Consider the following 14,732-nt stretch of genomic DNA (forward strand, 5'->3'; position numbering starts at 1 on the left):
GAAGGGGGGCCGCGGGCCAACAGTATACCCTCAGGATGCTGGAAAGAGCAAGAGAACAGATTCTCCCCCAGAGCCTCCCGGAAGGATTACCGTCCTGCCAACACCTTGATTTTGGCCCCGTGACCGCCACGTCAGACTTCTGACCTCCAGGGCCATCAGATGAAAAGGCCGTGTTATTTTAAGCCATGAAATGTGTGGGCATTTGCCAGAGCAACAACAGGGAATTGCCCCGTGGCCGCCAGCTTCCTCTCCCCGCCTCAGAGAGAGCCACCGGCCCGCCGGCTCATGCTTCCCCAGAGCGAGCCCGCCACGTCCCAACCGAGCGCTGCGGGCCGTCCGCGTGCGTGTGGCCGGCAGTCCAGCAACTCCTGATCTGAAGACCCCGCTCCTTTTCTTCTCCTGCTTGGGAGAGGTTTCCTGTATTCTTCCAGGGATCACTGCTTCCGTGGCACGGTCAAAACTCAGAGCCACCCAAGCTGTGCCGAGAAGAGCAGCTCCTTAACTGCCCGTCTGAGATTGCTCGTGGGCCCCCACCGCCCGAGCGGGACATGGTGTCTGGTGTCCGACACTCTGCTCGCTTACACCGACTCTTTACGCCCTCGTCTTGTCTTTCAGAGTCCCCCATCCCCACGCCCCCTGCTTCTGGCCCTCGGGGTGACAGAGTTGCTGGGGTCTTGGCTCCACACACTGCCCACTGGCTCCTTGCTGGTCCCTGAGACAGAGTGGAGGGTCAGGTCAGCTTCCCGAATGAGGAGCATCACTCATGAATCGTCCTGGCCGGGCGTTGGGAGTGGCCAGCCCCCACCCCTGAGATCCCTGATCCCAGCCATCAGCCTCACGTGCTGCGGCCTCTTCTCCCCAACCCTGGACTCACAGTCCCCGGGCCTCTCAGCACCTCATGCTGTCCTCCAGGGACAGGGTCTAAGGATCACCTGAGCAGAAGGCCTGGTCCGAGCTCATGCCTCTTTCAGCGGCTGCTGGGGGATGTGGGTGCCGTGGCCACCGTGTGTTCCTCCCTAGCTGACCCTGGAGGGTGCACCACCAACCCCTGGGTCCTGGGCTGTCCCCAGTACTCACACGTTTCCACCGTGCTCCCCTCAAGGCTCCCCTCAAGATTCCCCCCTAAGGGGGGAGAGCAAGGACACATGGGTCTGCCCTCTTCACGTCGCCCCTAGCCCTTCTCCCTTCCACACCCAGTCGTGGCTGAGAGGGAACTTGCCTTCCCTGTCCTGTCCTTGCACCAAACCGGCCTCATCCTGTGACGTCACTAAGCCTCTCTTGAGGACAGCGGGCATCTCCCCTCCACTCTGGGCTCTGGATGTTGGCACCCCAGGGCAGGCTGGAAGTCGGCGGGCAGAGCACAGTGCTGTGGGTTTCTGATGCCAGGGTCACCCCTCTGCTGAGCTTCTCCTCCATCTGTTCCTGATTTCACCACCGCCCTTTCTCTCCTCATTCCTATCCCTTCAGCCTTTGCTCTGTATCTGGGGCAGCAAACTTGCTCCAGAATCAGCTGTTCTCAAGCATTTTGGCCTCAGAGTCCCTTTACATTCTTAAATTATTGAGAACCCCAAAGAGCTTATGTTCATATGGGTTATGTATGTCAATACTGACCCTATCGGAAATTAAAACCAGGCATTTTAAAAAACATTCATTCATTCATTCATTGAAAAATAACAACAGTAAACCCCTTACATGTTAACATGAATGACATTTTTATGAAACATAACTTTTCCTGAAACAGATGAGAAGACCGGCATGTTCTGTATTTTTGGAAATCCCTTCCACATCTGGTGTAATAGGAGATGGTTGAATTCTCATTTTGGCTTTTGTTTTGAATGTATTGTAATATGTTGTTTTGGCTGAAGAATTTGAAGAAAATCTAGCCTCGTACTGATATGCAGTTGGAAAAATGGGGCATGTTTCAGTAGTCTTCCCAGATGATTTTTTTTTAAGATTTTATTTATTTATTTGATAGAGTGAGTGAGAGAGCACAAGCAGAGGGGGACAGTAGAGGGAGAGGGAGAAACAGACTCCCCGCCGAGCAGGGAGCCCAGTGTGGGGCTCGATCCCAGGACCGCAGGACCATGACCCAAGCCGCAGGCAGACGCTCAACCATCTGAGCCACCCAGGCGCCCTCTTCCCAGATGATTGTGGACGTTGTGCTTTGATACCACGTGGGAACCCAGCAACGGGTGATTTCTTCAAGGTAGTTGCACGGTGGGATCTGAACGCATATCAGTGAACTAAAATCCAGCGATCTGTCCTGCACTCAAACTGCATCTCGTATCCATGTGACGTTTTGTCACACCATATACAGTTTCTAAATGGTGACACATTTCATTATATACCAAAAAAATCACATTGATGGCCGTCACCGCTGATCTCATCAGCAACATCTAAGTGATGGACGCTGTCGAGCTCACGGTGGCAGACATAAATTTCCCAAGATTCTTCTCCGTGCTCGAAAGCTTGAGTTTTGTCGTGGGCCACAAATATCGTCACTTGTTTTCCTCAAGGTGACGGGCTCACAGTGTTCATTTCTAAGAGAATATCTGGCAAACACCCAAGTCAGAATAGTTTATTTTCTAGTTGTGCTTTTAAGTAAAAATGATGCTTCGTGAAAAAAAGAAATTCTAGTTCATGTTGGAACTCCAGCAACTGGCTGCTTCCTTACATTGAGACCTCGGTGGTGCTTCAGGACGTGGCAGAAATGCTTTCAGGGCGTGCTTCTCGTTTCTTCACATGGGACATTAAAAAGACATGGGCTCAAGGGTCAAGGTTAGTAAGGTGAGTAACTTACCGTAGCATCAAGGACATGCCTTGAATCAGGACACACTTCGTCAAAGACATGCTCTTTGCCTTTGTGACAAACACCGCAAGGACTGCTGGTCCGGTTTGTACCTCTGCCTTGACCCATGCCAAGGTCCTAGCTGTTTGGCCGCCATTGCTTCCCCACGGGTGCAGGAGAAATAACATCTCAGATAAGAGAGAGAACATCTCAGCATTGTTACTAAAATAGTTTTGACCTTGTGGCGCCTCTTAAAGGGTCTTGAGAACCTCCAGAGGTCCCTGGACCACACCTTGAGAACCACTGTTCTAAATCGTGGGACGTAATATGTACGGTGGTAATTCCGGCCCATTGTCAGTTTCCATCCCTTCCCATCTTTGTTTGGACCATCTCTCCTCCACCTCAGTGAGCATAGCCTGTGGTCTTTCCATCTCAGCCTGGTTCCTTCTTTATCTCCTCCTCTCTTCATCCCAGTTAGTGCACTAAGCACGCTTGTTTCAGGTCTTCTTCTGGTTCTGACAGTCGATCACATTCAGGGTGTCTTTTCTTGCCGGGGCTGACTTGAACTGAGAGCTACATGTTGGGCCTTTGTCTGCCGATGCAGCCATCGTGGGGTGACATCTGGTCGACCCAGTGTTTCCAACAGGCAGGGTGTGTGGATTGCTCTGGCCCCCGTCACCTCCTCCCCATGCGGCTCCAGGTGGTGTGATTGCCCCTGAAATACGTCAGTGTCCAGCCGCCACCCACGCGGCTCTTACCTCAGAGGACTTCCGGCCCCAGGATTCGGTGTGTGTCCTGCAGGTCCTCATCCTTCTTCCTGCTGGGCTGGGGGTGTGGTTTTGCCTGGATGCAGAATGAGGGGCGCTCACTGGGAGAGAGGTGAAGGGGTGGCCTCTCGATTTTCTGGCTGATGCAGATACTGTCTGAGGGAAATGGAGGAGGTTGGCCCTCCGCACCTGGCTCCAGGTGCCTATGCCCCCGGGCTCGGGGCAAGGACGTCAGCGCAGCTTTATCCGTGGATGACAGCTCCCCACCCCCCCGGATTGCTGCCAACACAAGGCCATGTTTTCTTGGTTGTCAAAGCTGAGACGAGAGTTTCGTTTGTGGGCCTGTGTTCCAGAGTGTTTGAGCAACGAGCGGGGAGCGGGAAATCAGTGAAGTGCAGTCAACACCACTGAAAACCAGGAGTAGTGTCCCAGAGCTTTCTAGAGGCCCTGCCTCGTCTCCCGCCTCCACCGCGCTCCGGGGTGTCCCCTTCAGAAACCACAGGCACCGAGTTCCCACAGGACAGTGGCACCCAGGGTCGGTCTGATTTTTGTCACTAAGAATGGAGTTAAGTGGATCTCATCGAAAACCAAAAATACTGCATTTTGCAGACATTCTCTAAAATCCAGAACAGATGGAATGTGTCCATGATGTGGAGGGGACATTTCCCAGTCGGTTCAATTTGGCAAGCCCACCAGGAAGGTCTGGGGGGACCGTGGTTTTCCTGGGACATCCTAGTGCTGGATGTTTCCTGCGCTGGACACCCTCCAAACCAGACCATTGCAGCCTTGCTCTGTGGGAACAAACCTGGGGGGGGAGGGCAGCTCAGCCTGCTCCCCTGCTGGAAGGGACCCAAAACTGTTTGCAAGGAGATGCCTCCCGTCTTTGTCCCAGGACACTTGTGGCCTCCTGGGGAGAGTGCAGTGACCTGTCACTTTCTCAGTAGGGTGCCAGCCCAACCCCCACTTCCCTGGTGCTGTCCTCTGCACAGAGCCCTTAGCTCAGGCCAGCGTGCAGAGCAGGGCCCTATAGAGAGGAGCACAGCCTTGCCCTTGTAATGAGCTTTAGCTCTGCCTTCTCTGTGGCTTCTGTGGCAGCTCTGACCAGCCTGTGGACCACCTGGAATTTTCTCTCTTCTCTAACCTCCTCTTAAACAATTAGAGTGGGCAACAGATTGGGGTTGGAAATAACCATGTGGCCTGACCAGGTGCACCCCCAGGACCCTACCTGGCCCTGGCCCTGCTGGGCTCCCCAGAGCCACCGACCTCACCCCCTCCAAGGAAGGTGACTGCAAGCCCACCCTCATCCGGTGAAACGGGGTGCTGGAACACAGTCTCTGAGCTCTGGGCTGTGCATCAGAAAAGCTCCGGGCTCTGTCTCAAAGCTAGAGTTCAGGACCTCGGTTCCTCCTCTCTCCATCATGAGTTAGGTGGTGTGGGCAAGCGGTGACAACAGTCCCAGCCTGTGATTCTGAGACTTGATGGGTCCTGGCCCTTTGGCACTGGATGAAAGTCACGGGCATGCAGCCTGGAAAAATGTACAATTGTAAAGAGTCACGGAAATGTTTAAATGCGACTTCATTTCTATAAAAATAAGGTGTTTCCATTCCAGCCTACCCAAACTGCACGTTTGACCCCCAACTTGTGGGCTTCCCACTTGGGAGAGAGTGAGAGCATGGAGCTGGCTCTGCAGATGGTGAGGGCTGCCTGGGGGTGCCTTGACCCGTTTTCTGTATATGAAAAAGTTCCTGTGTGTGTGTGTGTGCATGTGTGTGCTTGCACACATATGCGTGCAAACATTTAAAACCTGTTGCAAAAATAAGGCAGGTGTCTCATAGATTCCTTGTGTCTGGTATTTTCCTAAGGGGGTTGAAGGGCCGGATTAAGAAGGAGAGTTCCCAGAGGGAGCTGCTTGCGGACACGGCGCACCTGAATGAGACCCACTGTGCCCGCTGCCTGCAGCCCTACCGGCTCGTCGGGACCCCCAAAAGGCAGTGCCTGGACTGCCGCCTCTTCACCTGCCAAGACTGCAGCCACGCCCACCCGGAGGAGCAGGGCTGGCTCTGTGACCCCTGCCACCTGGCCAGGTAAGCCACGGCCTGGCGTCCAAGGGACCCTGTGGGTGCTAGGGCCCGACGTGTCCCCCCGGTGGGGCTGGCTGAAGAGGGGTGGGCACGGACGTGTGCCGCCTGGCACAGCGCCGCGGGCCTGAGCTCGCTGTCTCTGCAGGGTTGTGAAGATCGGCTCCCTGGAATGGTACCACCAGCACCTGAGAGCCCGCTTCAAGCGCTTCGGGAGCGCCAAAGTGATCCGCTCCCTGTGCGGACGGCTGCAGGGGGGAGGTGAGGAGCGCACCTCTCCCCGGGGTCGCTTTTTGTTCCCACGCCTGTTTTGGGTTTCAGGACCAAGCAGATCCTTTGGAATGGGTGTGTGCCCCTGTCGGTCCCTTTCGGGTGTTTTGTACAAGGTTGGCTGCTCTCTGTGTGGTGCGAATTTCTGCACACCGCTCCCCGGCCTGGCCCCTGGGAAGTCCTGCATGCTGTTCACAGCCCCACTATTTGAAATCCTATTTTTCAAGGCTTCCTAGCAGGTTGAGAACTCATAGCTAAGGTCTCAAACTCAGTGGCTAGTCGAATAACCAGGCGCTGGTTAATACAACACGTTCTCCAGGCCCTTCCTCCCTGGGTGTCTGATGTGGGGCCTAGATTTGCTCTTTTCAACAAACATTCCCTGTGCGTCTGATGGGCCGAGGGGTCTTCCTGCAGCTGGAGGAGCTTGGTCTGGCCCCACCCCAGGGCTCAAGGGTGAGAACCACAGGGAGCAGGGCAGAGAGCCACACTGCAAAGTGTTTGAGAATCTCGACCCCAAAGGCGGCCCTGTTCCCAGAGGCCACGTTGGAACCCCTGAGGACCTGACCTCGCTCTGGGAGGTGCCGATTCCAGGGACCGGGTGGGCTCAGGAATCTGTGTTGTGTGAAAGGCCGTGGGGATTGTGATGCCCCGCCAGGGTCCAGAGCTGCTGGAGCCAACGCCAATCAACTGGCACCTGCCCGTTTCAAAGTTGTCACCACCGAGGACCACAAGGTGGCGCTGTGGGGCAACAGGAACCCCGACTCCCAGCTGCTCCAGCTGGGCCCCTGGGTCTCGTGTTCTGGGGTGATGGCCGGGCTGAATTCTCCCTGGGGGTGCCTGGGAGCACAGCTCACTGACTCACAGAGGGTGCAGGGAAGGAAAGTTGCGTGTTTGTTTTCAAGTAGACAAACTGAAAAAATAGAAATGACTGAAGTCGCTGTTTCGAAGCCTGGCCAGCCAGGGCCAAGGGCAGACTGGTCAGCTGGGGTGAGGGGTGGGGGGCAGCCGGGGTCTTCTCCGGGTGAACCTGCAGAGCGACGGGGGTGTTTTCCCGAGGCCCCCACAGCAGGACGGGCAGACGCTGCGGGAGGCGGTTGTCCCAGGGCCGGGAAGGAGATGAGAGGAAACCCGTCCTCAAGCGCGGTCTCGGGAGGATGTCCTTCTCCCCAGTGCCTTTCCTTTGGTTCCAGGTTTGCCTGACAGAGCGCGAAGCTCGCCTGACATCCACAGTAAGTCCTTGGTGCTCACAGGGCTTCGTGTTTCTTCCCACCTCCCTGCCAAGAGCGGCTGAGAGCTCTCTCCCGTGTCAGGAGCAGGGGACATCCTTTGGGCTTGCTCTCGAGAGACGCGTTAGTATCGCTCAAACTGCCGTCCCAAGTGGAGAGAGAGATGGAAGGAGTCCGTAACCACAAGGGGCACAGAGCTCCTGTTCCCGTTCAGTCCTGGGGGCAGCTCCACGCTGACAGGCCACGCGCACACATGCACACCCACACACACGCACACACAGGCGTGCGCCCCGGGCCTCCGGGAGCCATGCCCACATTCCCTCGGTGCAGGTAGAGGTCAGCTCAGTGTCTTCTGTCTGGTGGTCTGGGGTGAATTTCCTCAAGACTCACTGTCCAGAGAATCAAAATAATCACCCAGTGTGCCCGCTGCGTGGGTCCGAGTTCGGGGGTACAGAAGGGCTTACAGGGCAGGCTCAAGCCCAGTAAATGCCCTGCTTGTTCATGCTTGAGACCTCCCCCCACCCAAAGACACAGGGAGTGAGGGCCTGGGCGCGGGCTGGGGGGTGTGCAGGGGCAGCACGTGCGGGCCTGGCCCCACAGCCCACGCTCCCCCAGTGCAGAAGTGGCCTCGTGGCCCCGAGAGAAGGCCGATGATCCATGCTCTAAAACCCCAGAGCTCATTGCCTGGTCCCCTCTGGTGACCTAAAGGAGAACAAGGGCCAGGCCAGTGGGAGAGCAGAGGGAAGAGGCTGTGATGGGGCCACCTGGGTGCTCAGGTGAGGCAGGGGGCCTGGGGGGAAAGAAAGGAGGGGCGGGAGCCCTGGGGCTGAGGCTCACCTCCTTCCCAGCTGTGTCTGCAGTCTGCAGATAAGCACATGAAATGACTGTAGGTAAAGCAGTTTGTTTGAGAAAACATGACTTTGCCCTTGGCCTCCTTCACCCACCACAAGGCCGGGGATACAGATTGCCCAAGAAACAGTCCATGAACAGAGGGTGAATGCCTATAGGCGTGACCCTCAACAAAATTGATGCCGAGTAGTAGTTTTCTGCTGGGATTCAGACCGAGTCTAACTGATGCTTGGATAGGTCTTTGGAAAGCCAGCAGATGGACTTGCCTGGATGTGTCACAGTGGGTGGATGGATGGATATGTGCATGCAGAATGAATGAATGAGTAGATGGAAGGATGGATGGAGAATGGATGGATGGATGGATGGATGGAGAATGGATGAGTGAGTGGATGGATGGATAGAAGGATGGATGGATGGAAAATGGATGAATGGGTGGATGGGTGGATGGAAGGAGGATGGATGGGTGGATGGATGGAGAATGAATGAATGGGTGGGTAGGTAGGTGGATGAATAGTAGGTAGATAGGTGGGTGGGTGGGTAGATGGGTGAATGGATGGGTGGTAGATGGGCAGGTTGGATGGATGGATGGGTAGGTGGGTGGGTGGATGGTTGGTTTGCCCCCAGTCTTCTTCACCCTGGGTTGAATCATGTACGTGGTCCATTGCAGGTGGGCCTGAGCCAAGCCCTGGTGAGGGAAGTGGAGACAGTGAGCACACAGATGAAGATGGAGAACTGGACATAGTGGCCCAGGCCCAGCCCGTTGGCAGCAAGGTAAGTCTTCCCCAGTCACCTCTGCCCCTGCCCCTCCCCCAGCTGGAGCCTGGGGTTCTGATGTCCTAAAAATCTCAGTACTCTCCTTGACTCTACCAATCCCCACAGCATGAGCACAAAGACCCCGCCTCCTTTGCCATGCCCGGACAGTCTCTGAGACACTGAGCACCAAATAGGATCATGTTTTCAGCACGTGGTGTCACCATAAGAAACCCTAAAGCAAGGTGTTGGGGAGACAGAGCCTGCAGGGAAGCTTGCTTGACCCGTCCAGTCAGGGTCCTGGGGTCAGGCTCGTGAGGTTGTGAGGGCAGGCAGGGGTCCCAGAGGGCACCCTGCTGTCCTCCAAGGTGGCCTTGGCATCTCTCAGGGAAGTGAACCCCTTTAGACTCCCCTCTATGAACATTTTACTTTTCTTCATAGCCAGCCACGAGCCTTACTTTTATTAGTGTTTATTTCCATCTTTATTTTGTAACTTATTTTTGGTGATCGACAAGCAGAGTATGCCCTGGGGTTTTGGGGGGGGTGTGATGGAAGGAGAACAGGTGGGGGGGGGACAAGGAGTTTAGTTGGAGACACCGGGAGGAGGCCGGCGTCCGTGAGATTCGACACCGACCAGGTCTGGCCAGTCTACAGTGAGAAAATTGTATTCCTGCCACTCGGTGAGCTTAAAGAACACCAGCCAGTGTCTGGAATATTCCCTATACAATACCTTTAAAGGATCAAGGTTATCGTGAGGGAGGATTTCATCTGAACAACATGGAGCTCTCCCCCACCTCTGTGGCCTCACTGCGGGTGCCCCTCATTTGCCTGAACTCCCCGCCCGACACCTCTCAAGGGTACCTGTCGGCCCTAGAGAAGACTGCCCGCCCTGCCCACCCCTCACCCCGAGGCTGCAGTGCTCCAGGACCTGTGTCCTTAGCACATCCGGCAGCCGTAGGCCCCTCGGGCTGAGCAGCGGTTTCCTTTCACTCTAAGAGATGCTGAGGATGCAGATCTGGCAGGGGATTCGGAGGGGGAGCCCTCTGGGCCCCTTGAAGCTGCCTTCGAGCTCCTTCGGGTTTGTGTCTAGTGCAGGAAGTGGATGTGCCCCTGGAGGCACCCACCCTGCTGCCCAGGGCGGAGAGGCCCCTGGTCCTCTCTGTCAAGCTGACCCCGACTCTCCTCCTCTTGCCCACATCTGCACCTGCTAAGAAAAAGCGCCTCTCTATTCACGACTTGGACTTTGAGGCAGACTCTGATGACTCTACTTGGTCTGGCAGTCACCCCCCATATTCGTCCCCAGTCCCAGCGGCCGCAGACAGCCTACAGGTCAGTGGGCTCTGGTTTCTGCCCCCCTCCTTCCAGGGATAACCTGAGCGACAGGTGCTCAGGCCCCAGGTGGGGGACGGCGCTCCGGGAAGGGGTCCAATGGCTGTAGCAGACATCAGGGCACGACAGGCCAGGGGAGAGATGGGCTGGGGGCACAGGATCCAGAAGCTCCACACTCCCCATCTCTGCAGAGGTGGGTCTGGCAGCTTGGAGAAGGGGAGTGCAGGATGGGAACCAAGGCTGGACAAATGAGGGGCCGGGGATCCGGGCTGGCTGCTTGTCCCAGAAGTAAGGCTTCTACCCTGTGATTCAGGAGGGCAGGCCAGGGAACCGGCGTCTGCCCTGGACTCAGGGCCCGACATGTGCCTGGGCGCCTGTCTGGTGAGTCCAGGCCAGAGCGGGGGCAGGGATGCATCTGCCCAGGCTGATCCACAGACCGCTTTGGGGGGAGGACAGCAGGGCAGTGGGCTGGCACTGCAGTGGTCTTTGGGCCGCAAGCCTGATCCCGCTGCTGCAAGACCAGCCCCTGCGGCCTCCAGGGCCTGAGGCCTGCCTCCTTCCTGCCCCCCTCGAGCTGGAAAGGGGCTGGGGCATGTGGCTTCCAGAAGCCCTCAGCACCTTGTTGCCTTGGGGACGAGGGCACAACAGAGAGAGCCCTCTGCCGGCCCGAGGAAGGGTAGAGGAGGAGGTGCTGGGGTTGCAGCCGAGGGGCCCCCCGGGAGCCCTGCCCACACTCCCTCTTCCCTTTCTGGGAGTATTAAGGTGCATGCAGTTAGAACAATGCACCCCCCAAAAAAAATAACTTCCCCATCCGCCTCCTCAGGGCTTCAGTCTCTAGGTGGGTCAGAGCCCCCAAGACTGTCAGATGTGTTCCCTTGTACGATGAGTGGCTCAGGGTCTCGGGAGCCCCAGCCTTCCACGGACACATGGGACAGAGTAGGCAGTAAATGGCTTTCAGCAGGAATTCTGGAAGTACAGGGAACTGAATCACAAGGGGCCAGAGCTGAGGGGTGTCTAGCGTTTGCTCAATGATGTCTGGAAACTCTCCAGACTGGGATGGAAAGACCCACATGCCAAGGAGCTGCCCCTCCTAGTAAAACCTCACGCACCTGGCAGGTCCCGTGTGCTCAGGCCTTCATGGATGAACCCCATGCAAAGGACACCTCCCCGGAGGCCACGGCCCTGGAGGAGGCCAATGTCAGCGCCCCTGGGTGCCAGCCCCGTCCAGAAGAGCAGACGGACGGCCTCTCACCTGAGGGACAGGACACCCTCACTGAGCTCTGCATCCCTGGAGAGTCGTGCACGACAGCCCCAGGGACTCCTGCCACAGCTGGTAGGTCCGTTGATGGGCTCTGCATGGGGGAAGCGGTCCATGGAAAACCCGTCCACTGCCCTGATTTGTGCAGACATCCCGGCTGGTTGATAGCAACCCCTTCCTTCACCGCACTGTCCGGCATGTGCGGTCCTGGTAGATGCCCTCCACACCTGCTCCCCACCCCCCAGGCTGGGCGCTGCTCTTGTAACACTCAGGAGTCCCAGCATTAGCACCTCAGCTGGCCACACAGCTCGCTGCCGGCCATAGGGAGGGTACTGAGCTGGCTCGGGGTAGGGACGTGCAGGTGTCCCTGAAATGATTAGGATCACTGGTCACCTGGACCAACCATCCTGATCAAAGGACAGGGCAGGTCCAAGCCTGGGGACTGACGCTGCACCTGGGGACCCATAGTACACTTGGGGACGGACAGTGCACTTAGGGACAGCGCACTTGGGGACAGGCGACACACTTATGGACGGACAGTACACTTGGGGACAGGCGGGGCAGGTTCCGTTTGGGCACTGCTTCCCCTGGTCCACCACCAGCTCCCAGCTTTGAATCGCGAGGTCTGCAAGTGCTGAGAACCTAGACTTGCTCAGTTTAATTTTGTTGTCAGACAGTGTGCTTCGTAATGAAATCCTGAATTGCTGTCTTTTCCTGTGCCCTGTGGGAGTGTGGGTTCAGGAGTTCAGACACCCTACGGATGCAGGAGCGGATGAGACCACGGAGGCAGCCCGGCCCTCCCGCTAATGAGCCCCCACGTGGCTGCCGCGTGGGGCTAGCTGCCGGGAAAAGTGGTTAAGACACCGTCTGCCAGGAAATCGGTCCCCTTTCTGTTTTTCTTTCTCATTATATTATAGGAACCATAATCTCATGGTCCACAGGCTGATTAGGATGCTGGAGGCATTTTGGGAGGAACATGGGGCTTTAATTCCTCCTAAACAGTGAATAAATGAATCTATATTGAACAAGTCCTAGAACAGGGACGTGCACAGAATCTGTGCCCCCCCCACCGTGATCCCACACCACCCGAGGACATGGACAGGGCGGCGGGCAGGGAGGGAGAGACCGCATTTCTGATCAACCAGCACAGTTTTCACCTCATCCCTTAAACTGGGAGCATCTCACGGGGACATGCAGGAGTTTGACGGGCAGCGTTGTCTCAAGATGCATCAGGCAACCCGCAGGTGCGCCATCTGAGGTTTGGTGGAACGTGGCATGCCACTCGATCCACCTGCTTAGCCACTGTGACTCGGTTTCTCCTCACTGCGAAGAGGGCTTCATGCCTATCGTGCGGCGTGGTTGTAGACACTAAACGAGATCGTAGTATCACAAACCTATCGGCTTGAAACAGCGCACCTCCATCCTATCTATCCCTGTGGCCGGGAGCCGGGGCGCGGCCTCACTGTGTCCTCAGCGCGCGGTCTCCCAGGCTGAAACCAGCGGGGCCTGGGGCTGGAGTCCCGCTGGAGCTCGGGGCCCTCTCCCAAGCTCGCTCAGGTGCTTGGCAAGACTCACCGAGCCAGTGGGGGCTGGTGCCGTCGAGGACAGAGGGGCTGTGCACGGTGACTCCCTGGTGCCGGAGCTCCCGTGCGGTCAGCCCCGGCCACACCTCCTTCCCCCCCCCACCTCCCAGGGTGGTGTGTGCAGCACCATCCAGGCTGCCTGGAGCCCTGGGGACCTTTGGTGAGGCCGTGGGGATAGTAAGCGTCCCCCCCCCCCATCTGGAGCCCAGGATGAGCATTTCCAGGCACATTGTGGATGACCCGGATCCACATAAAGTCAGGCATGAGAAAAAGCCAGTAGTGACCAATGTGGAAAGACTTCCCAACGTCCCCTCCACTCACGGACGCTCCCCGGGCCCTGCATGGGCCACACTCCGGGCACACAGGTTCCGGTGGTGGAATGCGGTGCACTGTGATCCTCCCGCCGACCATGTACCTCTCTGCTCCCCTGGCCCCACCGAGAGTGCCAGGCAGGGGCCTGGTTCCTGAAGCTTCCATGTGAGGGCTTGCCATCGCTCTGTTCCGACTTTGATCTGAGGTTCTTGGCTCCCTCCCCTCTGGGGGCTGTAATCATGTCTCCGGTTTCCCTCATCTCTCGTTTTCCCTTATTGGGAAAAACGTGTCCACTGGCTTCCAGCTTTTCGCTCTGCGTAACTCGATCCCACTCTCACTCCAAAGGGACGAGCGCCATCGGGAGTGAGCAGCTCCCCTCCCGGTATCTGGCCGCCGTGGACACCTCCGATGACGAGAGCACCCGGGCTCCCAGCGCGGCCTCCTGCCGTTCCAGACGGAGAGGCCACGCCCCGTCCCAGAGCCAGGTAAGGCGGCTGCGAACAGTTCCTTCTTGCTGCTGCTTTGGGTGGAGCCTTTTTACCTTCACGCCAAGTCCTGTCGGAGACATCAGAGCTTCCAGTGCTTTAAAACTGCACGTTTGCACAAGCCTACGTAGCAGACGCGCGTGCGATATCTTCAAAATAGCCACTGTTCTATCGACGTGAAATTCACAGAATGTAAAATTCAGTGTCCTGAAGTGGACATTCACTCGCATTTAGTACATTCACAGTGTCGTACTCCTGTTGGTCCCCAAACGTCATCGGCCCAAAGGGAAACTGATCCCGTGAGCAGTCGCTCCCCGTCCCCTCCCTCCGGCCGCGGGCGGCCACCAGCCTGCTTCCTGTCTCCGGGCTTCGCCTGTTCTGGGCGTTGCATCTAGATGGAAGCGTTCGCCGCGTGACTTTCGTGTCTGGCTTCCTGCACGCAGCGTCACGTTTTCGAGGTCTGTCCATACTGTAGCTCGTGTCAGTGCTTGATTCCTTTGGATGCAGATACTTTATACTGGATCAAGTGTTCTGTCATTGACAAGAGGAGGAAATACTCCTTTTATACCTTTAGCAGGTGTTATGCAGGGTTTAAAAAAATTTAACTTAGAATACGTAACACCTGTTAAAGGAGTGTGACTCCCTCACATTGCAGACCCTGATTTATGACCTAAACCACAGGGTTCCTCTGAGTACCCCAGGTTCCCTTTACTGAGTTTAAACCGTGGTCCCACGTACAGACAGATTTAGGTCTGAGCAAGTACACTTTACTGGGGGAAGACGACAGTGCTTCGTACGAGGACAGCATGACCACTAGCCTGGTACACGCTCACCAAAGACCCGGGTCAGGCCCAACTCCTACGGAGGAGAACGTGGGATTGGGGCTGTCTGTAAGTGAGTGACTGGAAGCAGGAAACCGAGAGGAGGGCCCCGCTCTGGATGGAGAATCTCGGACGTAGCTTAGCCATAGCTGGTCTCAGGCACATTTTCAGGAGCCGGGACTGATGCAGGTTCTAATGCATGGCACAGAGCTCCTC

The 14,732-nt window shown here is 56.8% G+C and overlaps 1 protein-coding gene across 3 annotated transcripts in view; it reads left to right on the forward strand.

Moving 5' to 3' along the window:
• MLPH (melanophilin) overlaps positions 1 to 14,732 on the forward strand; it is a 40,953-nt gene that overhangs the window by 14,702 nt on the left and 11,519 nt on the right. For 2 of the 3 annotated variants that reach the window (XM_078071504.1, XM_036065472.2), the window contains exons 3-9: positions 5,418 to 5,639; positions 5,782 to 5,894; positions 7,094 to 7,132; positions 8,646 to 8,749; positions 9,941 to 10,057; positions 11,174 to 11,390; positions 13,556 to 13,695. In XM_078071504.1, coding sequence (XP_077927630.1) covers positions 5,418 to 5,639; positions 5,782 to 5,894; positions 7,094 to 7,132; positions 8,646 to 8,749; positions 9,941 to 10,057; positions 11,174 to 11,390; positions 13,556 to 13,695 — 952 coding nt within the window. The remainder of the gene's footprint in view (positions 1 to 5,417; positions 5,640 to 5,781; positions 5,895 to 7,093; positions 7,133 to 8,645; positions 8,750 to 9,940; positions 10,058 to 11,173; positions 11,391 to 13,555; positions 13,696 to 14,732) is intronic. The other variant, XM_036065473.2, reaches the window with a different exon arrangement.

The sequence above is a fragment of the Halichoerus grypus genome, chromosome 4, assembly GCF_964656455.1.
Source record: "Halichoerus grypus chromosome 4, mHalGry1.hap1.1, whole genome shotgun sequence".
NCBI classification, from domain to species: Eukaryota; Metazoa; Chordata; class Mammalia; order Carnivora; family Phocidae; genus Halichoerus; species Halichoerus grypus.